Genomic DNA, 26805 nt, shown 5'->3' on the forward strand with positions numbered 1-26805 from the left:
TGTAAATGTCATCAATATTTGTGTAATAAACCAATAATAATCTAACCAGATTAAATACCTATTCTGAAAATATTTTAAATAATCTGGTGGGCTAGGTTTAACTTATTAAGTAGAATCGATAAATAAGTTGTGATTACAGTTTTTATTTTATTTTTATTTATTTATGGTTCAGCATACTGTTTTCTTTTTAATTTTTCAATGCATCGTAAACATTATTCCATGCGACGGACAAAAACCTGCAATGGAAACATAGAGGGCTGCTGCTGGATTACGGGAGTGACAACTAAAGCAAAGTGTTAGCACGCGGTTAAAGCCCTGGGCCTGGCGAATGCCTACCATGGGCACTACACTAAAAGGAAGTCTTCAAAGCCCCTTTGTGGGGCGCTACAGCCACCCCGGAGTTCCCGAGGGCCCCTTGGGTGGAAGGGGTCCTGTAAACTTTGTTGCATCCACATAAAGCCCCCCAGTTTCTGTCTGGTTTTCACCTCATTCTCAGCCCCAGCCACCTGGTCAGATTCTCTTACAATCTTCTCAGGGCTCACATGCATGTGGTGCACGGCTCCTTGTATTCCTTGAGGCACTGAGCCAGCCCCTCCTTGGTTTTGCTTTGGGCTTTCCTGGGTACAGCATCCCCCGTTGGGCACCTCCCTGCAGCCCTGGGTTCCATGGCTGGCCTTCCTTCCTCTGTTGGCTCTCCCTGGCTCTCTGGTCCTTCCTCTGTTGGCTTTCCCTGGCCCTCTGGCCTTCCTTCCTCTGTTGGCTCTCCCTGGTTCTCTGGTCCTTCCTCTGTTGGCTTTCCCTGGCCCTCTGGCCTTCCTTCCTCTGTTGGCTCTCCCTGGCTCTCTGGTCCTTCCTCTGTTGGCTTTCCCTGGCTCTCTGGCCTTCCTTCCTCTGCTGGCTCTCCCTGGCCCTCTGGCCTTCCTTCCTCTTTGGCTTTCCCTGGCTCTCTGGCCTTCCTTCCTCTGTTGGCTCTCCCTGGCTCTCTGGTCCTTCCTCTGTTGGCTCTCCCTGGCTCTCTGGCCTTCCTTCCTCTTTGGCTTTCCCTGGCTCTCTGGTCTTCCTCTTTGGCTTTCCCTGGCCCTCTGGCCTTCCTTCCTCTGTTGGCTCTCCCTGGCTCTCTGGTCCTTCCTCTGTTGGCTCTCCCTGGCTCTCTGGTCCTTCCTCTGTTGGCTCTCCCTGGCCCTCTGGCCTTCCTTCCTCTTTGGCTTTCCCTGGCTCTCTGGCCTTCCTTCCTCTTTGGCTTTCCCTGGCTCTCTGGCCTTCCTTCCTCTGTTGGCTTTCCCTGGCCCTCTGGCCTTCCTTCCTCTTTGGCTTTCCCTGGCTCTCTGGCCTTCCTTCCTCTGTTGGCTTTCCCTGGCCCTCTGGTTCTCCCTGACTCTGACTTTCTGTCTGTCGCTGGCTTTCCCTCCTCCTGGTTTCCCTTCTCCTCTAGTATTTCCTCAGCTCCCATCTTTCCCTCCTTTCCTAACTTTTCCTGGCCTCCCACAGTAGGAGCCGTGTCTGGCTTTGCAGCCTCCCAAGGCTGTTTTCTCCACCTTGCCTTGGCTCTCGATTCCTTCACTGACTCTGCAGTGTCTCCCTGCTGAGACGTCCCTCCCTTCCCTGCGGGGACTCTGGGCAGGTCCCTCCTCTAGCCTCCCCCAGTGCTGAGAACAACAGATACAGAAACCTGAGAGAACCTGGAGCAACAATCAGGAGTCTGCAGCCAGCTCAGGGTCTGAGCACAGCGAGGGGAAGCAGGCACCCGGACACATGCTGCAACTATAGTTTTTAAATTGCAGTTGTGATAGATTGAAAAATGTCCATAATCGTTCATCTTTACCAACAGCCACACTCTTGTTTTTGCTTCCTCATGTGGATCCCTAGATTGTGGATTTAGTTATGATATTTGTTTGGGACCAAGGTTTGTGTATGAAAATGACAATGGACCAGTTAGGAATCAAGGCTGCCAGGGCACTTGCATGATTCTGGTTTTATTTTGTGTGTATGCCTCTGGCATTACCATGGGAACAGCCTCCCTTCCCCGAGAAGGGAAACCCGGGCTGAGAGACAGCAGGTTGTCAGAATTCACCTCCAGTAGAAATTCTAATAGTAAATTTTATCATTTAAAATATGTTAATCTGAAAACATGGCATGATAAGAGAATAAGCTCATTGTTATTGCTACTTTCCCTAATTTTATTATTTTTACCAATTTACTTGATTAAATAGTCTGTAGGTTCCCATAAGTACCAGCCAGGTCATGTTTTCACATGCCACCTCAAGAAAGATGAATGATCAGCTTTCATGGCTCCATCTTATAGGTAAAATCAACAAAAATAATACTATTAAAATTCTCAAAATATTCGAAGAGAGAAGTAGCAATTATTTCCCATTGACTCACAGTTACAGGTTTATCACATAAACCAGCTGCATTCCATTCAAATATTTCAGACATGCCTCTGGCACTGGAAAACTAATTATACTTTTTTTTATACTTAATAAACCCCATAAATCATAACATTTAATTTTGCAGCACAATATTTTACCTTATACAGGATTTAGAAAAATGTAGCTTTCCTTGTAAGAAAATAACATAACTATTATTTGTAAATAAATTAAAAGTCACTCGTCTATTCATTCACATTACCATTAGATTATTTTATTGTTTTGATCATTTGGTCATGTTTAAAACCTTGCATCTTTCTCTCCAGGTACATTTTTTTTTTAATTAAAATGAAAATGTAACCATTCCAAAGTGAAACCATGGCAACACAAGAGAGTTACACCCATTTCAAACTAAACAATTCCGTTCAAGCTGGTCTCTCTTCCGTTCCTGCATTTTAACATGAGGCCTTTGAAACATAGTTGTGGGAGGATGGCAGCCAGCCTTTTACATTTCTGTGTGAAGGAGGCTGAGTATATGGTTTGTTGCGATCTGGGTTTCATATAGGTCTGAAAGGTAGAATCATATAAAGTTACTGAGGAGTTTCAGAATATTTTTAGTGGAGATTTGGAAATATTTTATTCTTTTACACCTTTTTATTATTGTGCATAGTCACTCCTTCAGAAAATATACTTAGATAAAATTGTTCATTGCTGAAAGACACACTATTTAGGGTCATGGTTTCTCAGGGCTGGAGAACATGTAAAAGGTTATACCATAAGATTTTCTTTCACTCGTCTGTTTCAGTGGTTAGCAAATTTCACGACCTGAAGGCCAAATCTGGCTGCCACCTTCTCAGTAAAGCCTTACGGGAACATAGCCATGCCGATTGATTTGCTTACCGCTTTCACGCTACAGTGGCAGAGGTGAGTAGCTGCAACGGACGCTGGGTGTCCTGCAGTCTAAAATATTTACTGTCTGGCCCTTTACAAAACATGTTTACTGAATCCTGCAATATTCAATAATATTTAATATTCATGCTTACTGTGTAGTGAAATTGTACACTGTGCAATGCATAAAATGAGAAAATGGGATTTTTAGAGATTTTAAGTGGTTGCCTAAAATCATATAGTTAACCAAGGACAACTTTGGTACTTAACTGCTATTGTATAGTTCTGAATTCAGTGTTTTTCCTCTACTACAAGAATGTGAGACTTACCTTCTTAAGCTACACAAAGTACACATCATTTAAAAATAGGACACATAAAAAGGTCATTAGCTACCTTATAAAGTTCAGCCTTCCATTTGTATATAAGTTATTCTATATATTTTATTAAGTATATTTTAGGGATTGGATCATTTCAGCTGTATGGTAATCTTTATCACTATAATCATTGTCATGTTCTTAGCTGAAAGTAGCAGCTAAAAGGCCATCTCATCCAATACCCTATGTCAAAGCCTCTTGGCTACCATCTTCTGTTCTTGGCCACTTATTATCAGGAGCCAAACAACCTATCATCACGCATGGATGCTTACTTGTAAAATGGCAAAATTATAGATTTTTTTCTAAACTCTTATTTTTTCACTTCTCCAAACTTATGCCCTAAAAACTGATCTTTGTCTATCAAAAAATGTATATTCCTTTTGATTCAGAAATTTCAGGCATTTGTACTGTAAGTTATTCTTGCACTTGTCCACAAAAATGTATTTTCTTTTATAATAGGAAAAATCTTTTTACCTACATGCCAATGGAAAGATAATTAATCTGGGTATATCCAGCTGTTGAAAACAACAAATTGGCTTTTTATAAAGTTCTATCTATAACATGCATTATGAAATCGAAAGAGCAAGACAAAACATACTCTTCTGGCCCCTTCTATCCAATATGATTATCCAGTTGTTTTCCTCTACTTAGTTTAATTGCAGGGGCATAAACCAGGAGTCCAAGGCAGACACCCAGTGTCCTTTGCAGGTCCTTATCACTCACCTATTACTGGCCAGAGAGTTTGGTGAATCTTATCTCCCAAATAACTCTCAAGCTCTATTCCCTTTGCTCATTCTAGCTGTCACAACCCTCGGTTAAGCTCTATTTCTCTTGGCTGAACTTCTGAACTCCTACAATAAACTCCTGACCCCTATCCTAGGGAGCAGTATTTTCTTCAAGTTTTGCAATGAATTCTCCCCACTGCCTTCAGCAGTATTTCTAAAGAGACACTTGATTATGTCAGTCAGTCTCTTTCAAAACTTTGAATGACCTCATTGCTCCCATGATGAAACGCCTCACTTCCTGTCACATAGCATCTTTTCTTCCATGCCCTGGCAACAGCTGGCTTCTTTAGCAGGGGTCAGATATCTCACATGCCCACAGGAACCAGGGAGTAAATTAACAAAAGGAACCTAGTGGACCACATGCCCTGTTTCATTTGGCCAGCTGCTCTCAGCTTCAGCCAGTCATTGTCATCCGAGGGTGCGTGTCCAGTCTCTGCCTTTATCTCTAGGCATTATTAAATATGGAAAGTCAACTTGAATGTCACTGTCCTTTCATAGTTATGTCTGACCAACCCTTTCTCCATCCCCCACCCAAGTTTACATTAAATGCTCTTTCATCTGTGTTCAGAATACTCCATACATATTCTTATAATGTTTTTTTATCACCATGTATTTTAGTTATCATTTGACATGTCCGTCCTTCTGCCTCAAACGTGATCTCCATGAAGGTAGGGAGTTTAACACTTGCTTGGTATAATTCTCAAGGGTGAGGTCCTGCACAAATGAGAAAGTATCACAAAGTAAGACTAAGCACAAAATGCTTCATAGACAGAAAAGTGTGTGTTTAATTCAGTCTTAAAATCTAGGGGAATGGTAAATGCTTCGTTGAGGAGACGATTTTTCAAATGAACCTTGAAGAGCAAATGGGAATTTCCAAGTAGAAGATAAAGGGAAAAGTGAGAGAAAGGGTTTCTACACTCGGGAAACAAGCATTTGCACACTCATATAGAGTGTGGGCAACGCTGGAAATGAAAGGCTGTCGACACGGTGAATTGCGTTGGACAAGGAAAGGTGGGACTTAGTCAGGGACTCCGACTGTAGACCCAGACTGTAGACCGAATTTACAGTGATAGACATGCTCTATCAGTGTCAATGTAAGGCCTTGAGATTTTATCTTATGGGATGGGGGAAGTCAGGGATATTTTTTATGTGGAATATTAACGTGATTTATCTTAAATCTCTTACTAGAAAAAAATAGTTATTTCTGCTATGTAGAAAATAGCTTGGAAGACAGACTAGCTGGAGAGAAGATACACTTGAGGTTGCTGCAGACACACAAGGTAGAAAGAATGAAGCACTGAGTTTAAAGAGATGTCTACATAGCTTGTAGTTTGTGAACTCTGCTGTCTTGCTAAAGCAGACACAATTTTTCCAGACTTCTCTTTTGGCTAGAAGGCTCACTGATCCACCCACATGCTCACTTTCTATTCTTTAGCCCACTTCTGGGAGGAAAACCCCCACCCCTCAGACCCTCAGTCTATAGTAGGGCCTCCCAGTCATGTGTACTCACCCAGCCCTTCGGCAGCTAGCTCTCTAGTAGCACATGCATTCTATAGGACATATCTCTGTTCATCTTTTGTGTTATACTAGGCTATGAGCATCTTGGGGAAAGTGCCTGAGAATTGTACCGTAGCGTCTCTCTTTTTAAAAAACTTATGCTTTTATTGATTTTAGAGAGAGAGAGGAAGCAAGAGGGAGAGAGAGAAACATCTATCAGCTGCCTCCTGCACGCCCCCTACTGGGGATCAAGCCTACAGCCGGGCATGTGCCCTGACCAGGAGTTGAACCAGTGACCTTTTGCTTCATGGGACAAGGCTCAGTCCACTGGGTCACGCCAGTTGGGCTGTAGCATCTTTTTAACAATGGCATTGTAGTGGCAGTAGACTTGCACCGAATTAATAAATAAAAGGACTAACAAAGTAATTGTAGTAAATATGAGATACAACATAGTTAATGCAACTGAAATTATTAGTTTCTTTTCAATCTTTCCAGCTTTGACTGCCTTTCTACTGTTTTGCCTCAATAATTTGAGATAATGCTTTTTTTAATTAAGTGTGCACAATGAGTTAATTTTTATTTAATAAAACCCAAAAAGCTTATGTAGATAGAGCCATGAAATTTTAATTAAATTTTCTTTCATAAAAGCTGTCTAAAAATTGTTCTATGCAATGTGGTTGTATTAGGGAGAGCTCACAGTGAACTAGTGAGGACAATTTTCAGTTAACTGACACATAACAAAGAACAAAATGAAAATTTAAGAAGATAATTCCTTTATTATTAAATTAAATTATGGAAAAATTTATATTTTGTATACAATTAACAGATACATCATATTCCACATATATCAGCATATATTCTTTATTATTTTAAAATATAAAACTATGAAATGATTCAATTTATTTCTTATCTAAAAATGGTTAACTTTATTAATTTTATCTATTTAAAGGGGAACAGTTGTGTTAATTATGAATAAACCCTTGGTTTGCATTAGTATTTTTTGTCCACAAGTCTATTATAATAACAGAGTGAAATGAACACCATTTCTAACATACCACTGTTTCACACATCAGTGTTACCCAGTTAGAGACCATTAAGGTCAATTTAAATACTATCTATGATCTCCTAATAATTTTTACAAATGCTCATTATAGAACATGTAACTAGAGTAAAGTGTGGACAATGAAATTACAAAGTCACCCTCAGTATATAACAAAAGATTTAAAATTTATTTTTGGTGTGTGGGGGTGTGGAAATATATAGGTTGAGCTCAGAGTTTTTTAGGGCATTGAAAATGCTCTGTATGATAGTATAATGATTGATACATGGCATTTTACAGTTGCCCAAACCCATAGAATGTGCCAAAAGTGAACCCTAATATAAACTATGGGCTTGGGTCATTGTGATGTATGAATATAGATTTATCTTTGGTAAAAAAAAAAAAAAAAAAAAGTACCATTCTGTGAGTGATGTTGATATTGGGGAGGTTATGCCCCTGTGGAGGGAGGGGGCATATGGAAAATTTCTGTATCTCCCTCTTAATTTTGTCATAAACCAAAAACTGCTCTAAAAAATACATAATGTCAGAGCTTGGAATATTGAGTGTCTTCCATCCACCCGGAATAACATTGTAATAACTAGAACTTAGAGTTACGTGACGAGACTGAAAAAAATAACAAACACAAGAGAACAAAAAAATGTCCTTTATGTAGGAGAGATTAAGAGTTTTAAGAAGAGAAGGAGCATATTACGTTGTTTAACATTTAAACTAAAATAGAAAAACTTTGAGTCAGAATTACACTGAAAAAGGTATTCATCCAGATGGGGTTGTTTTTCTTGGTGACCCTATTGATTCCATTCGGTGACCTTGTTGGTCTCAGAATGTGATAAAGATCCAGTCACTTCTCCTTGACTCCACTGCAACAGCCTGATCTGAATCTCCACAACTCTCCCCTGGGCGATTGCAAGAAGCAGGTCTCCCCGCTTTTTCTATCGAACCTTAGAGTCGACTCTCATCACATCACAGGGTGATACTTCAGTGTGATCATTTTCAAACCAGACGTTGCTTCTGTGTCTAAACCCATGAGTCCCCATTTTTCTCCAAGTAGAAGCCACATTGTCTGAGTGACCTCTGAGGCCCTAACCCATCAACCCAGCCCCATCTTTCTGATCTCGTCTCCTCTCTCTTCCTTGCTGCAGCCCCACTGGCCACCTGCCCTCTGTTACACATACGCCAAACAATGGTAAGGATGCTCTGGCTCCTGTTTTTGTAGTGACGCTTTTGTTGGCCTGGAATGCTATTTCCATTGATAGTCACATGTTTAAACCCTTGCTGCCTTCAGGCCTGTACAAATGTTACCTTCCCAACTACAGGATTTAAAGAGAGATTTTAACTCCTTGTTAGCCTTCCCAACCACCATTATTCTGCTTAACTCATCTTCTTTGCTATTTAGTTGTCTTAAACTGTTAATATATTAAATTTTGCATTTGTTATATTTATTTCACCCTCAATGTACCATAACCTCCATAATTGTAAGGACTTTAGCCTGCTATATTCCATTGTGAGAATCCCAGAATCTAGAACATAAATAATAACTTGAGTCTTTAGATTTAAAAAAAAAAGCTAAGCAAAGTAACAAAAAAAATGTCTTGATATAGGAAAGTTTTGTATAAAAAATAAGAATAATTGTGGTTCCAGATTTCTCTTCAACAATGAAAGTTTTTAGAAACACCAATCTATACCTAGGTTTCTATGCTTTGCAGTGAATAATCATATATGAATGCAGAGTAAATATATGTTTAAGTTTCTTGGATCTAGGTAAGTTTTTCTCTCACAAAGCCTTTTGAAATGAGTTTAATCAAATATTTACATTATCAAAATGAAACTGAAATATTAGAATAATTATCATTGTTATTCAGGAAATAACAAGTTCCAAACAGAACACAAAATAAAAGCCAACAATGAGAGGAGAGCAGTGAACCTACAAATCAGCGGGTTGAGATTCATGGGAGAAAAACTAGAACTCCAACAGACTTGATACAGAGACTGGAAAATCTTAATTTTATAAAGAAAATGCATGTAAATTTTGTCAGTAAAAGTGAAAAGGAAAAAAAAAATCTATGAAAGATAAACTATGTACAAGATGTTGAAAATATAGAGCAAAGTCAAACACAATTTTGAGCTACCGTGAGTGTATGAGAAAAGCCCCCGCATTCACTCTTCATGCTTGTACAAGTCTCCTTCTGGTTTCACAGGGATAGTTATATGAAAATATACTCTATAGTACTTTCTATTGATGCAATCACATTGATATGCTCAGTAGAAATACATATTTAAATTATACTATTGGGGATGCTGTTTATACTGTCTTTAATTTATATAATCAGTATTTATACAAGCACCAAACGTGCTTACAGATGTGATAGTCCATCTGTTTCCAACTATGTTTTCTAAAATAAAGCATCATGAAACTGATATGATATATCTGCCTTAAGTCTGAGTGGTAAATGGTAAATAGGGAGATATAGTCTTGTGTAGGGATGATAATTATTTCATCCTTCATAGTAGCGTGGAGTTAATATGTGTGTTTAAAGATAATGATTCAGCATGGCAATGTTTAAATATATATTTAAGGGAAACCATTAGGACCAAAAAGTAAAATAATGCAAAAGGGGAAATGCAGGAGCAGATTTAGCAGATGATGTTAACTCCCTGAACAGCTATCTTTAATACTGGGCTAATAGAATGCATACGTTTTATACGTTGAGGACGGGAGTCACAAATATAAAATGTTATGATGATAGTTATCAGAAAAACTAAAAATGGAAATGGCTGACAGTTAAAATGAAATGTATGTATAGCATTTGAAAAATACATTAAAATCAGTTGTGCCAATTTCTAGTTTGTGGGATTTCAGATAATTTCCTTGATTTAAAAATTATTTATATATTTTTATATTTTTGCAGTTTAGAGTCAGGTAAAAATAACACAGTTATTAAGTTTAAATGTAACGTGATGTCTTAAGAGTGGAAACAATTTTTATAGATACCAAAGAAAGAGAAAAAATCTAATGCTGAAAAACAGTTATATTGATCAAGAGCAAGGAGGGCAGGCTTCCAAAGAATCTGAGAATGCACTTGTGCTTTAAAGAAAGAAAGGGATTTCATTTTCTGAGAAAGAAAAGAATATTCAAAATCATATTATAAAATAAATGTTTAAAAGCAGAATACACAATATGAGGTGTGGGAAGCAGTTAATTAATCACTACTAAGGTAATGTTTTTCTTATATTGAATTTAGCTTTAATTGCTTTGCCTGCTGGGAAAGAAATCTATGCAATATGCCCTAGTCAAATATACATGAGGACCACTCTGAGTTACCATTGTATATCTAAATGAGTATATTATGGGCTAAGATAGTATACACATTAGCCAAATTTAAAGAAATCTGTCTTTATGAACTGTTGATATAGAGGAAGTAGGCTCTCAATCACTTTAGTAAACAGACTCTGAAAAATAAAGTTAGATCATATTTTTAAATAGTTGTTTCATGAAAATGCATGCAATTTGTTCTTCCCTGATAACCATGAATAGGAATTGTTGTATTTCTGTGTTGTTTATATTGTTTAATATTCCAATCATACACGAATCATTTATGCCTTTATATGTTAATGTTTATACATATTAACATCTCACAGCATACTTTGTGTAAGAGATCTATGTATTGCAATGTTTATTTTAAAAACTTAATAATGAAAATATTTTTTTGAATAATGCACTTTATAAAAAATCAAAACGAAGTATTCCAGCTCTGGCCAAATATGAATGAGTAACCTTAGATTTCAAAAATAACAATTATTGAGTGATTTTAAAATCAATTAGCCTTGAGCTAGTGAACTAAAGATTATACAACAAAGTGATTTATTTAGTCTCAAAAGAATGGAAAGGGCTCTGCCCTTAATGTACTAGAGAATCCTATTCTACAGAGACAAAAATTTGCATCTAACCCAGCTGTGCCAACATCTGTTTGTCTGTTCTCTGGGGAATAATGAATGTTGAAGAAAAAATGGCAATTAATAGAAAAAATGTGCAAAAAATAGATAGCAGTATCAAAAGAAATCTTTTGCTGAGTGTTGTAATACATTTACTGATTGCTCTTATTTATTGTTTTAAGCTGTTTTCCACTGTTTCAAAATATATGAAAGGGCCACATTTTCTTCCTTATTTTATAACATATCGATTTGTAAATATTTTGCTTAACCCAAACTCTACCTTAGTGACAAGGAAGGTAATATAGTATTACTAATATTTGTAAAAGAAACCTGAATATTAAGCACATGCAAGATAAATTGTGTGTTCTGAGTAATAGAATTCATATTCATGAATAAGCAAACATTTTTAGTCGCAAAAATAATATATCAGGAATTATATTTATTCCAAGTAATGTTGAATCTGAATTTGTGTCAATAGTTTCAAGTACAAAGATAAATTGATTTTTCTCAATACATATAAGTCATGTGTAAACCGTACACTCAATTGTATGCAAGGAAGAGGAAAGGAGAAAAATGTTTTGCTTGCAAAGACTAGTGATCATATATTTCATTCTTTTTGTTTTAAATTTAAATTTTTTTCAATTACAGTTTGCATTCTGTATGATTTTGTATTATTTTCAGGTACACAAAATGGAGGCTAAACAACCATATACCTTACAAAGTATTCCCCCAGATATTTCCAATATCCAGCTGGTACCATGCAGTTACTACAATATTATTGATTGTATTTCCTAAGCTGTACTTTACATTCCCATAACTATTTTCTAACTACCAATCTGTACTTCTCAATCCCTTCACCTTTTTCATGCAGTCTCTCAAACCCCCTCCCCTCTGGCAATCATCAGTCTATTCTCTGTATCTATGAATCTGTTTCTATTTTGTTTGCTCATTTATATTTTTTTATAGATTCCACATATAAGTGAAGTCACATGGTATTCATCTTTCTCTTATTTATTTCACTTAGCTTAACGTATTTTAGGTCCATCCATGCTGTCACAAATGGCAAGGTTTCATTCTTTTTTATGGATGTTTATTATTCATATTTTTTATCTTTTATCTATTTTCTTCTTCCTCTTAAAGAAGGCTCTTTACCATTCCTTATAATACTGGTTTGGTGGCAATTAACTCCTTTAGCATTTTTTTGTTTTGGAGGCTCTTTATCTGTCTTTTGATTCTAAATGATAGCTTTGCTGGGTAGAGTCATCTTGGTTATAGGTCCTTGCTTGTTATCACTTTGAACATTTTGTTCCAATCCCTTCTGGCCTCCAAAGTTTCTGTTGAGAAATCATCTGACAGTCTTATGGGAGCTCCCTTGTAGGTAACTAATTGATTTTCTCTTGCTGCTTTTAAGACTCTCTTTGTCTTTCAACTTTGGCATTTTAATTACGATGTGTCTTGGTATGGGCCTTTTTGGGTTCATCTTGTTTAGGACTCTGCACTTTCTGGACTTGCATTTTTATTTCCTTCACCAAGTTAGGAAAGGTTTCCATCACTATTTTTTTCAAATAGGTTTTCAATTTCTTGTTCTGTCTCTTCTCCTTCCTCGACTCCCATGATGTGAATGTTAAGTTGTCACAAAGGCTCCTTACATTATCTTCACTTTTTGGGATTCTGTTTTCTGTTTGCTGTTCTGATTGAGTGTTTTCTTCTTCCTTGTCTTCCGAATTGCTGATTTAATCTTCTGCTTCATCTTCTCTACTGTTGATTCCCTATCCATTATTCATTTCAGTTAATGTATCCTTCATTTCTAACTGGTTCTTTTTTATGGTTTCCAAGTTCTTTTTTTATGCTGTTGAAGTTATCACTAGGTTCCTTGAGCATCCTCATAGCCATTGTTTTGAATCCTGTGTCCAGTGGTTTGCTTGCCTCTATTTCATTTAGTTCTTTTTCTGGAGATTTCTCCTGTTCTTTCATTTAAAATCTGTTTCTTTGTCTTCTCATTTTGGCTGCTTCCCTGTGTTTGTTTCTATGTATTAGGTGGAGCTGCTATGTCTCCTGGATTTGGTAGAGTGACTTTATGTAGTAGGTGTCCTGTAGGGCCCAGTAGCACAGTTTTCCCAGTCACCTGAACTGGGCACTCCATGTGTGACTCTGTGTTGGCTGTGTGCACTGTCCTTTTGTAGTTGAGCCTTGATTGTTGTTGGCATGCCAATGGGAATAACTCACTCATAGGCTGACAGGCTGTGAGGACCTGCTGTGACTACAGAGGAGAAGCTGCTGTGCAGGGGCCAACCCTATGGAGCAGGACTTGCTTCAATGGTGGTTTATTGCCCACTGAATCCACCCCTTGAGTGTGTTACTTGTGGAAGTGATAGGGTTGTAATCCAGCATGGCCTGAAGCTGCCCAACAGATGCACTGGCTCTTCTCCTTGGAGGTCTATGGTCAGCCATTGCTTATGCCCTGCCTGGGGCCACCTGACACTAGCTACAGAGTGACCAGCAGATAGCTGCTACTTGTTTTAGGCTTAAAAATACCCAGGAGAGGCCAAGGCTGGCTTCTGCTAGTATAAGGAGGCAAGAGCCACTTAGCTAGAGGTATGGGGTATGCAGGTGCCAGATGCTGCTTGTTTGAGAGGTTTCAAGAAAATCTGATGCATAAGCTGAGAGAGGCTGTATGTTAAAGTCACTAGAAACAACTTGGGTGGGCCAGAAAGTTCGGTGGGGCAGGGCCTCAGGGCAGGGATACCGTGTTAGTTGATGGAGACTGGTATACAACATGCACCTGAGGTTTCTGTTGGGAAGGGCTCAGCAAAGGAACAATGACCTCTGCTAAGACTACTGTCTGGGAGAAATCTACCCCTCCAGTCTTTACCCTGAAGCTAGACAATTCAATTCCTCTCTGCATGTCCAAGGCTCCTTTCAATCTGCTGCCCTAGCACTGGAGCTCAGAGCAACTGAGTTCCAGTTAGTACATGTGGGCCTTTTAATCGGAAATGCCTTGGACTCTGGCCAACTTCCATCTCCCTCAGTCACAATTCCTGCTGGTTTTGACAACTAGAATTTATGGGGTTAAAAATTACCCTGCAATTTGAAATGCAGGAAAGAACAATTCTTATCAGTTTTAAACGTTTCATGTGTCATTGTATCCAACTTGTCCCATTTATATTTTTCAGTACTTAAGACAATGCACTATTTGTGGAGACCCTGCAGAGCCAATGCAAGGGTCTGAATGTATTCTATTGGCCTAAAATCACTAAACCTCTAGTTTACCACTTTTTAGCAATAGGGATAAGACTGATATAAAGCAAGCTCTGCAAATTTTTATTTTTCTGTGACTCCTGGGTCATTACTGTGATCTATGTATAAATGGAATAATAGGCCAATTCTCTCTGATCAATGGCAAAGGCCTCAGCATGTTATATAATAAAAAACAGTTCATAGCTTTCTTACAGCATATTTATTTTAAATTAATATTCATTAGCTTCTGAATTCTTGGCACCTAGAAAAAGTGAATGCAAAAGTCAGTTGCAAATAAACGCCATTATGTCCTTATTAGCATTCTCACATTCACTAATGCAAAAAAAAGATGATGAGAAATATGCCAGGTTTTAACCATTCTCAGCTGGATATTATGCAGATAAACAGCCTGGATTTTATCTTGAGAAATAAGTTAGTTATTTGTGCAAATAAGGTATAGCTTATAACCATAAATAGGCAGTAAAATGTCCTGAGCAAATGTGAATGCATAATCATTCTTGTTTAGTCTAACAAGACCTCACTACTCATGCCTCCTGAAGGGACTTCTAGTTAGTAATGATGAAGACAAAAATTATAATATGAATTTTAAGTACATTAGTGTTGACTCTACCCTGATATTCATCTCATTTTTTATTTGGGCTATCTGAATAAATGAAATAAATTTTAATTAACACATTACTCTATATGCATACATGTATAATGTATGTGTATATATATTTATATCTAGTACATACATATTTTCTAAGCTAATTTCTCCCACATGTGCTTTAAAAACTCTTATACCAGCAGAGTTATAAATTATGAGAAATGTTCAATGAATAATGTAAGAATTTTTGAGATTTCAACTTTTCTATGAAATGTCAAGCTAGAAAAGTATGAAATGATTGAAATATTATCTCCTAAAATTTCCATGTATCTCAGTTGAGAAAAAGAGATATTACAAAATAAAATATATGACTGTTAGTAATTGTTGACCCTTAAGACTCTTGAGTAAAATTTTTTGTCTTAAATAACTTTTGTGATCCTTATCTTCATCAAATATGGAAACAATGTTATTAGTTTTTTGTTAAGATGTGACAATTGAAGAATGGTATATATTTAATGTTCAGCATATTGCCTGGCACATAGAAGACATGAGACATCACACAATAGATATTACTACTATTGCTAATATAATAATAATAATTACTATAAGTAGTAGTAATAGTAGTATACTCCTAGTTACATTTTCTTAGATTTGGAATGTGTAATAGAGTCTGACTTCCTCTTTGATGTTTGACTACTGACTCCTTTTAAACTATTTCCTGCCTTTTCCCTGTGGTACCACATTTAGGCGAGCTGATAAGAAAGTCCTGAATGTGTGTCCCCTTATCTGACATTGATGGGAAATTGAAACCTCCCATGCCTGGGAACCTGTCCCCATTCCAACCTCCTTGTTGCTGTAAAGGCCGAACTCATTCCCTCTGGTTTGCCCAAGCAGCCCCATCTGCTTGTCCCTGACCAGCTCTTCCCAGGCAGCTCTTGTGTGAGTAATACACTTTCAGGTTCTCTTGGTGTGTGGAATGCCATCTGCCTTGACATTTGAACAAAATTTCTGGTGTCACTCCATTGTGCTTCCATGGGGTGACCAAAAAGATGATTGGCATACTCAAGAGAGTGCTTTAAGCTGTGGCCACCACTCCTTTGAGATAAGTATTCTCTGGCTCCTGGCTTAATCTGCATATAGTATGTGACGGACACAGCGGCTTGTGGGCAAGTTTGCATTTTGAATTGTGCTGCACTGTTCCACCTTTGTGGAGTCCTATTGAACCCTCTTTAAAATTGTGCTGACATAAACCAGAAGTTTTAATGTTCAGTATTCAAGGACATAAGCACAGGATCAGGGTCTCCTTAAAGTATCCTTTGGTCATACCTCTGGACTAAGACCTATCTGTGTGACATCTGTTGAAATGTGTGTCTTTGACTGATGTAAGGCTCATGGAAAATACTCTCTATTCTAGATTTGATTGGCTGTGTGTGTATACTGATCAAGGCTGACACTTTTATACCTTGTGTAATATATGAGCCCATCCGGAAGGTTAGTCATGAAAAAGCAGAGATAGATGAGAAAGAGAGAGAGAAAAAGAGAGAGAACCAGTGCTTTCCAGGCACCCAGGTATGATGCTACATTGATGACATGCTCCTGCAAATAATTCACTAGACCTTCTCACACAGAACATACACTCCCCATTGCACTGAGTGGGGGTGGGATTTTTCCCTATATGTGGTTCAGGGCCTGCAATCTCAGTAAAATTCATATGGTCCACTGAGGGCTGCTCCATTCCTGATGTAGTTAGGAGATAACTCCTGAATTATCAGCACCAACCGCTGTCAAGTAGGCATAACATCTATTAGGTCTCTTTGGCTTCCGGAAGCAATATGTTCCCCTTTTACATATATTATTAAGGCCTATTAATATGGTTGCCCCAAAATCATCTCATTGAACAGGGACCCTTTATAACACAAGGCCCAAGAGTCAGTACAGAGGGCCATAGTGCAAGTATCTCCTGGAGAATCTTCTATGGCGTTCAGTGTTGTGATTGGCTACCTCCTATGTCTCTTGGAGTCTCTGGACAACTCCTGATGGCTGCAAGTTGCTTCTCCTGCAAAAGGCTCCTTGCTTTCATCCTGTATTACATGATATTGGAACAATAGCTGCTAGCTGCAAAACAGCCCCTCTTAGAAACGGAGGATCTCACAGGACTTGAACCTGTGACACTCTTCAGCCAACTGCTCACTAAAATGTTGGTTGTGATAACAGCAGCCCACAAGCTCAGCACAGCCACTGAGGCCTCCTTGCTGAAATGGAGATTTCACCTACATGGCAGAGCCAAATCTGTGCTCTCTTGCATATTCCACCTACAGGGGGAGATGGTGTCCCCTGCCCTCAGTCCCTTGCCAGTTCCCACAGTGCTAGAGGAGGTCACCTCCTAGAATCCCTGGCCACCTGGGAAATCCCTTGGGATCAACTGAGGGAGCCATACATGGGTTTATATACTTTAAGGGCAGAAGCACCAGGTTTACACACAACAGAGCTCACTGGAGAGCTGCTGCTTTTCATCTATGAACAGGAACATCCTTGGAAAAGGCTGCAACCCAAGATTCAGCACAATGGGCGAAACCTCAGGCACTCATATTGGCATCCCTGGATGCCCTGGCCAATAATGGACCCAGTTACACATTTTCACGGAACCCTGGGCCAATGTCTGTCCAATGGCAACAAAACAATTCCTCATTCAAATTCAACTCTTTGGGGGTAAAAAACTTTGAGAATTCTGTGACTCTCAGGGAGCAAACATTCAAATCAAGATCACATCTGTCTCTGCCAACATCAAGGCTCAATTTACTGCAAAAGCTAATACTGCAACATTAAATTCTTGGTTCGAGATTTTATCCCCCGAAGGTTTTATTGTCCTTCTGAACTCATTTATTACTTTGCCTCAGATTTCCCCCCATATTTTGACTTGTACTACCTGCATTTGGGGCTAAATACATTCTCTTGAGCTCCTGCCCCTGAGCAAGCCACATCAATCTTGTTCCCAATATACTATTTTCTTGTCAATTACTCTCTCTGATAACCAAATTGTGGGGCACTGGTACTGCCTTTGAATCCACAATATTATACAACTTAATAAAATAAATTTGATGCAACTCATGAACTATTCTAAAATAATATCCAGTGTATGATTCAAACCAGTATTACTCTCAGAGCTCTAACTGAAGGCCAACGCTTTCTGACAGCTATGGTTGCTGGTAATGACCCCCAACACTAGACTAGCTACTGGCCAGCTAAACCTTGCAAATAAAAATACTAAAATTAAGTTTCTTGTTGATTGGATACATGGAATTTTGGTGCACTAAACTTCTTATTGCAGGTGGATAAACAACACCGGCAAAGTTGCTCAGGTGAGCTAACAAATGACACAACAGATTCAAGTCAATAATAATAGCATTCAGATATCTGACCAAATAACTTGAACATTCACAGACATCTTCTCCTGGCTCTCCTCAACTATCTAGGGGGACTGAATGCACAAGCTCTTCCAAGGCTTTCTTATTTTCAATATAGATGGTTGCACAGGCATGCGGTTCTCAAATATATACTTACAGTTAGCTTCAGTTAAATGAGACCCGCACATGTTAGTCATCCATCAAACATCAGGGGGTGACGTATAGTAAAGAGGCAACTCTATTACTGATATATGACCACTGACTCCTTTTCATGTCTCATTCTCTTTTAACCTTAGGCCTTATATCTGGGCAGGCTGATAATAAAGCACAAACACAAGCACTTCTTTTGCTGGTACGGATCGGGAATTCAAACTTCCCACACTTGAGAACTTTTCCCCAGTCTCATCTCCTCACCACTATAAAGGCCCAGTGAATAAACTCCGCTTTACTCAAGCCAGTCCAGACCTGCTAGCTCCTGCCTAGGTCTATCCAAAGGTCCCTCCTGTGAGTAACAGACTCTCTCAAATTGTGTTGGTATGTGCAGTGTCAGCCGCCTTTACACCTGGACCATCTTTCAGGTGATGTCTATCTGCTTTCTGCTTATTACAAAACATAGGTTCATCAAACTGAAGGCAGCATTACACACACTCTGATGCGATCACCACTCTAAATTAGTAATTCCCAAAGAGTGTTCCATAGGACACACATTTTTAGAAAATTTTTTCAGGTTATGTAAGTTGTCAAGTCAAATACCTTTAGGAAACACAGAGGCAAACATAATTAAATATGTTCCATAAATGCAAGTTTTTTCAGGGCCTTTAATAATCTAATGTAATTTATAAATTGCTAAGATAGGCATGTACAGTGTAGGATTTCACAAATGCATCATTTCATATAATAAGGACTGATATTTAAGTAAGACCTTCTACCTTCACCTTTAAGGTGATTATGGCAGTTTATTTTTGTGTGTTTATAAATGTATATACATTCATATTATATATAAAATAGTCATATATAATATACAATATGGTCATAAACATATATATGTAATACATATGTGTGTATGTAATATTTATATTCATATACATATATATATAGCTATATATATATTCATATATATTTATATATATATATATATTATATATATAGCCTTTCATGGAACTATATTCAATAAACAATGGGCTAAACTAAATATTCAAACACATTTTTAAAAATACTGTTTTGATAATTATGCATCCTGTGTATTAATATTTTTTTCAAACATAAAAGACTCTGGTTTTCTAAAGATTATATTTATTTTGAACTGAAATCATCCATTTGACGTCTTTTGACCACTTTCACATTATTTAGTGTCACATGATGTGTCTTTTTGTAACATTTTATTTCGTGAATCTGTAGTGAGGGCTTTACACCAACCTAAAGGACACAAATTTTAATCATTGTTTGAGATGGTAGTGAGCAGTGCCTTTTTAGTGAATTAAAACACCCCACTACAGTAGAGACCATGAGAGATTTCAAGTCCCAACTTTTCACAGAATGAGTGTATCTATAAACTTTTTCCTGCTCATAATCCCATAGTGTCTTGTCCAAATACACATTAAAATGCAGAACACATCAGATTACTAAATAATATTTGCCACACATCCTTTCTAAGTCACAACTTCATTTTTTTTTTTTCATTTTCACTTTCCCTTAGTGAGTGCTAGTGTCCCAGTAAAGATGGGTGTCTCTTGTGCATGCTACTTAGTAATTTAAAAATTTGAAAGTTCAGGTCACCAAAATCAATGGACCTAATCAATAGAAAACTTCATTTTAGTATTTTTATTTCTGTGATTTAAGATTATATTTTTGTTTATTTTTAAGAAACTATATATATACAGACTTTACATTGTCTGGCACTTACAAGACATTAGAAAGTCATCAGATGTTAGCATCCTTGCTGTTACAGGTCACATTTGCTGTGAGATTTTACGAGTACAGAAGAGTCTGGGGAAAAGTTATCGCTCTATATTAGCATCAGTCTAAATTAACAATCTCAGAAGATTGTCTTAAGTAAGCCAGTTTCCATTAATTTTACAGAAAACAACAGCAAAAAACCAAACAAACATGAGTTCTTAGTTCAAAGTTTTCCATTGAAATTTTGATGTCTCGCTGTGCTTTTCATATCTGCCCCATTCACCCTTTCCATCAAACATCCATCTTTCGCTTGCCCTCATTATATTTCACCCCCTTATGCTTTCCCGTCACCCAGGTCTTAAAACTCTGTGTATAAGTGTCCCCACCCTAACATCGCTGAAAAGGGGCAAGGAAAAATGTCCCTTGACTCCCCAGGTTACTTGCTTGCCAGACCTCCCTGAAGAGTAACCTCCAGTAGGTGCATGCACTTCTGCTCTTCTCTCAAATTGGTGTATTTGTTCCCGGCCACCTGGCTGCACTCCCAACACTTTCTGAGTCCCGGTGCTGAGTGGCTCTGTCAACTGATTGCCCCTTCAGCATTCTCCTTTGGATTCCGGGGAGAGGCCTGAAGAGACGTTTCCCAGAATGTCCTCCCTTAGGTTCAGCCACCGGGAGGCATTTCATCAGATATTGGAAAGTGGAGAGAAATAACAGCCAATATCCTGTGATGGCAAATTCAGACAGTTTGGAACAGCAGTAGCGGCTTCCCTTGACTTTGGACCCCTACCGAGAAGCACCTGGCGCAGGAGGCTGTTGAAATGACGTTTGCTGTGAGCGGGCCGGTTGAGCCTCCGCAGAGGCCTCTCCCCAGCCCTGGGGCCTTCAGGACCCGCTCCTTCCAGCTGCAGGCAGCTGGGGCCACTGGCTGCAGGAGCTCCCGGCAGCCGCCCTTGGGCATTTCCTGAAAGCATCCTACTGCACTTTTCTCTTTTAAACTTCCACAGGTTGTGAAACTCTAATCTTATATCTTAAATCATTTTCGACTTAAAATGATCTTTGTTTTTGTGATCAAATTCTGACAAAGTTACCAGTCATCTAATTGTGACATAAAATTGACTTCCTAGGCTGACTCTTTTTCCAGAATTTTCCCGAATTTAATATCATTGACAAGATTATTCTCTTGAAGCTGATATATAACCTTATTTTTATATATATGCCACGGTTATATACTCTTTTGACCCTCTCCTTTAAGTACTCTTGCTAATACACCACTCACTTCCCAAGGATGGGGCAGTGAAATGTCTTCGTGTCCCATGTGTGTACCCTTCCTTAGCCCATCTCTGTGCTTTTAGCTCCTCTCCTTTTACTCTGTCATAAAGTTGGGTTTCACTAGCAATTTATGTTAAACTCTCTTTTCAAATGTCTTAGTTGGATCATCTCATACATGACATATATGTGTGTGTGTGTGTGTGTGTGTGTGTGTGTGTGTGTGTGTGCTCGCAGCATGGGCCTTGAGCAGAAATGAGTACGGAGTCTGCCTATATCTTTTGTAACTATATGATCTTAAATAAATTGCACTATATTTTCATTAAAATGGAAATAACATTATTCACCTCATAATCTTATATGATGAAATAAAAATAATATGTTACATTACTAGTGAATTGTTTAGCATGTAATGTTTATAATAGCGTGCATCTTCTTTTACAAAACAGCATTAAAATAACCTTTTTAGCATTTTCTGGTATAATTTTTCTTTTTTTTTTATTCTCACCTGAGGATATTTTTTCCATTGCTTTTCAGAGAGAGCAGAGGTGGGTAGGGGGAGAGACAGAGAAAGAGAGAGAGAGAGAGATCAATATAAGAGACACATCGGTTGGTTGCCTCCTGCTTGCCTACCAACCACAGCCGGGGATGGAGCTGCAACCTAGGTACATGCCCTTGGCTGGAATCGAACCCAGGACCTTTCAGTCCACAGGCCGATGCTCTAACCACTGAGCCAAATCAGGCAGGGCTTTCTAGGTATAATTTGAATTCGCAAGAATTACATACTTTTCTCACAAATCCTATTTTATTGACATCTTTCCTTTTTCGGGTTGAAATCTAAAAGTCTTTCCACACATCTTGATTTACCAGCTTTGAAGGATGCGACACACATGTGTGGTGGCGGCTCTGGGACTGTACACTTAAAGGTAAGGTTGAAAAGGTATTTGCAATGTACTAAAATGAACTGTTCATGGTTTGCTGTAAAATTTCCAAATGTAAAATCAAACATTAAAATATCATACTTTTACTCTACCAACTTATAAATTTAGCAAATGTCACAAAAATCAATTGCTGCTTTTTGATGAATCTCACAAAACATACTAAAATTTTCTATTAAAATTGAGAATTTCTAAATTGGACTTGGTACTTCGTTAACTAGTAATACTTATACTAGTTAAAAAAGCTATATTACTGATATGAAGAATAATTTTGACCAACCTGATTATATCTGTGCTTCATAAAGTTTCAATTCTCCAAAATTATGGCAAAGGTGTATCCACCAACCAAATTTGCATTAAACGTATATCCCAAATATTTTTAACTCTGTATTATAGTCGCTACGCAGGGAAGTTAATTTTAAAGATGAAAAGCAATTTTATGATTTTGTTGACACATTTACTTCATTCTATTAAGGTTATTTGTTAAGTTTACTTCAAAAGATAAAAGCCTACCAATATTATCTGAAGACGAATAAAGCTGCAACCATCAGCCTCGCTCATTAGTCTCTTTATCACTTATGTAATGGCTATTAAACCTGAAAGCTAATGTTATAAAGCACTCAGGTAATGACACAACAGATGTGTAAATGAAACCTGAGGTAAATAACTGATGAGATTACGGAACATTGCAATCGAGTCAACATTTGTTGATAAGATTTTTAGTGTACATCTGTGCCAGCAGGACCTAAAAAATGAAGATTAATTAAGTCTGGTTAAGAGTCTTATGCCTGTTCACTAACCAAATATTGTCAGATAAAATAAATGCTTTCTAAGAAATGGAGATCATGAGTCTATCGGTCCTATGGAGTGGCTGGCAATTAATGACCACAAATATTTCATCTTCTGTCCCCGTGTTCCAGTCTTTCTTCCATTTGAAATGGGGTTGTGTGACCAGGTGTGTCACTGAGTAGAGAGCAGAAATAACATATATCAGTTCCGTTCTGAGACACTTAAAAGCAATTAGCACCTCCTCTATCATTCATTCTCTTTTCTTGCTACAGTAAATGTGGAATCCTTAAACTTAGACACCAAGGTGAAATGATGGAGGGAGTCTGGATGCTGAATGATTCCCCAAAGAAGAGCCCCTGCTGTCTCACATTGGCATCTGGAAAGTATGAAATTTATTTCTATTGTTTTGGTCACTGATGTAGAGTTTTGCATTTTGTGGCAATCAGTCCACATTTTTCTGTAAAACAGATGATTAAAATGAAGTGAAAATATATGGTGAGGATCTAAGCCATTGCCAGGAAATGTCTGGAAACTTGTTAACTGACGCTATGGTCTTAAGGTGCTACAACCAGTCAGAAACAAAAAGTAATCATAATATGAACCTTCAGTAGCATTTGTTAGCTAAGTATGGAGTGTGTTTGTGTTTGTTTGGCTTGATGTAAAGAATAGACAATTCTCTCAACTCAAAGTTCACACAGAAATGTGGAAATACAGTAGCTTCCCCATGGATAAGGGAATGCATTCCATGACCTCCAGTAGATGCCTGAAAGTGCGGATAATACTGAACCCCATATAAACAGTGTTTTTTCCTTTATATACGTACCTTTTCTCTAAAGGAAGCATTCCACATTCCTCTGTGGCTCAGCCAGATTGCCAGCATCACTGGTCTTGTGCTTTGGGGTCATTATTAAGTAAAACAAAGGTTGCTTGAACACAAGCACTACGAGACCATGACAGCCGATCTAATAAGCCAAGTGTTTCTACATGACTAAGGGTCGGGGAACCTATACAACCGGAATACCTTGGACAGAGATGATTCACGTCCAGGGTGGGATGGAGCAGGTCGGCATGAGATTTCATCACCATACTCAGGGTGCAGTGTAATTTAAAACATAAATTATTTCTGGAATTTTCCATTTAATATTTTCAGACTACAGTTGACCGCAGGTAACTAAAACTGCAGGAAGCAAAACCTTGGATATGGGGCAACCATTGTACATATTCCCAGACGCCCAGCACGATGCCTCTAATATCTGAAGCTACAAGAGTCAGTTTTCAATTCCTGTAAAAGTAACCAGATAGTTATAGATTCAAGATTTCTAGCAACATTCCTAAGTACAAATACAGTTTCCTTAATAATAGAAAAGAATTAAAAAATAATGCATGTGTAATTATACAAGATTACCTTCTGTATGTTTAAATAAATTATTCAAAGTAAATTGAAGTTGACTTCGGAAAGGCCACTCTTCATAGTGGTATTTACAACAGCCATTTGCTACTGTAAAAATAAGATTTCTTTAAGAATAGGCACCATGGCCCCCAGGGTTTCCATTACGTCTATTTTCGGTTTAAAAGTTCAGTATTGAAGGGCTGAGCTAAAAAAATTACTAAAAAGAAGGCCTGGGAATGGAGCAGTTGCAGGGTGGAGGGAATCAATGAGGGGGAAAAGGGACATCTGTAATACTTTCAACAATTAAGATTAATTAAAAAAATATATATATAATAAGAAAGACCCAGGTCCTCTGAGACCTTGCCCTGGAAAATTATCTTCTTATTGGGGGATGAGGAGTGGGACAAAGCAGAATTGCCTATTTTGGCTTTGTTTCTCCTTTCCCATGGCATTACCTTATCCACATTCTGAATACAGATAATATCTGGGGAACTTAATAATATATATTCAGAGGGGGGAAAAAGAGGAATTAGACACTTAACAAAGACTTTGAGGAATTTCAATTTATGTAAATCTATAAGTTAATTTGAGGATCAACAAATGTTGAAAACCATTGCCCTGTAGACTTTTACACTCTGTTCGCTGTACCAATGCTCTCCAACCTTCCCCCACCCAAGGGCAGAGCTCTTCTTTAATCCAAATAAAGCTGTAAGTAACAAGGACACTTTCTATTCCATTGCTTCATTTTAGCCCATTTCTTGGACTGACTTTTCCTGAAAAATGTTATCACAGAAGGAAAACAACAAAACAGAAGAGACAAGGATCATAAAACTTGCTACAAAGCGCAGGTTTTGGTTCCTGGAGTACCTCTCCCTCTGACTGGGCCTCTGAGCCTCTTTACAGCTTCCCATTCTGTCTGAACTATGTTGTGTTTACAAGAAGGGAAATCTCAGTGACTGCAACTGTGCGAGGAGTTTTCTCCCGCTGGAGACAGAACCTGGTTCTCTGGGCATCTGACTCTGTAGCCAACGCCTGGAGTGATTCGGGCTTAACTCAGACCTTACATCTCAGACTTCCTACTCTGTTAAAGGCACAGGCTTTTATGTGTTTTATTTTGTGTTTGAGAAATGTGCAAAATGACATATTGAATTGTCTCAGACTTTAGGAGAGACACACTTTCTCTTGAAATTTCTGGTCTCTTAGAAACAGAAACTATTATAAATAAATTATTCAAAAATATGCATCAGATCTGCTATCTGAGTTATCAGTTAATGCTTTTTAAAAAGACTTATGGAAAAAATAGAAATAATTAAAAAGAAAAGTCAGATTATCAATAGTTAGAAAATAAAAATTTATGGTTTTGGGAAACCTAGAATAATGGAATAAGAGATGATGGGAAAATCTCATTAAGTACAACAGAACAAAATTAAAACACAAAAAATTAAAGTGTTGAACATATATGATGATTATAATGAAACTTTAAATACAGATTCAAAATAAGTACTAAACAAATTAAAATTTACGATGTTCTTATATGGGAAATTTCATTATTAAATGTAAGTTCAATCCAAATGTATCTACAAAATTGCAAAAATTTAAATGTAATTCTAAAGTTTATAAATAATTATAGTATCACCTGGAAGAATTTTAAAAAGTGAAAATAGCCAGAAACATTCCAAAAAGGAAGAATTAATGAGAAAAAATTGCCTCATCAATGTAAAATGTATTATATTTTAAGTTAACAAACATGGTTCTCATTCGGAAACCTTTCTAGTAACCAATCAATTAAATAAATTAATATTCCATCTGATAAATGTTGCATTGTATTTGAAATAAAGGAAATATTATGTAAATACATATATATATATTTTATATGTAATATATGGTGTTAATGACAGCGTGAATTAAAAAGTCACTCTAATATGCATACTATGCAACTAATTATATTAACAAGCCAGGAACATAAAAAATAAAATCAAACCAAACCAAAATTCAACTGGACATTCATGTAAACTAGTAAACACTTTCTATATTAGTATTATGTATGGGACTCTGTTAATAACTCAGATATGGTACCTTCTTTACCGAGCTTATGATGTCTCTTGGGAGATGAAACTAAAACTGCTTAATGAATAAGTCAGCTTGGGGGACCAACGTTACAACTGATGACTGGAAACACATAATGGTGTCACCTGCAATCCATTCAACAAAGAATATGTGGTGAATCTGGACATGGACTATGAATAATTCCTTGGGCCTTACAGTAGGTAAAGTGTGTTACAAAACAAGCTCATTTGTACAGTGAAGATAATTATTGCGATCTTACAGGGTGGTCATTTTGATTAAATGTCCTAAGTGTGAAAACGTCTGATAGAATT

The 26805-nt window shown here is 37.7% G+C and overlaps 1 protein-coding gene across 1 annotated transcript in view; it reads right to left on the reverse strand.

Annotated features, from left to right (window-relative positions):
* Positions 1 to 344: 344 nt before the first annotated feature.
* The window catches only part of LOC107543077 (uncharacterized), a 49046-nt gene continuing 22585 nt past the window's right edge, over positions 345 to 26805 (reverse strand). Inside the window, 3 exon segments of the mRNA XM_087823154.1 lie at positions 345 to 559; positions 562 to 839; positions 1383 to 1630. Of these exon segments, the coding sequence (XP_087679280.1) occupies positions 345 to 559; positions 562 to 839; positions 1383 to 1630 (741 nt within the window).

The sequence above is a fragment of the Miniopterus natalensis genome, chromosome 12, assembly GCF_054644295.1.
Source record: "Miniopterus natalensis isolate mMinNat1 chromosome 12, mMinNat1.hap1, whole genome shotgun sequence".
Classification (NCBI taxonomy): Eukaryota; Metazoa; Chordata; class Mammalia; order Chiroptera; family Miniopteridae; genus Miniopterus; species Miniopterus natalensis.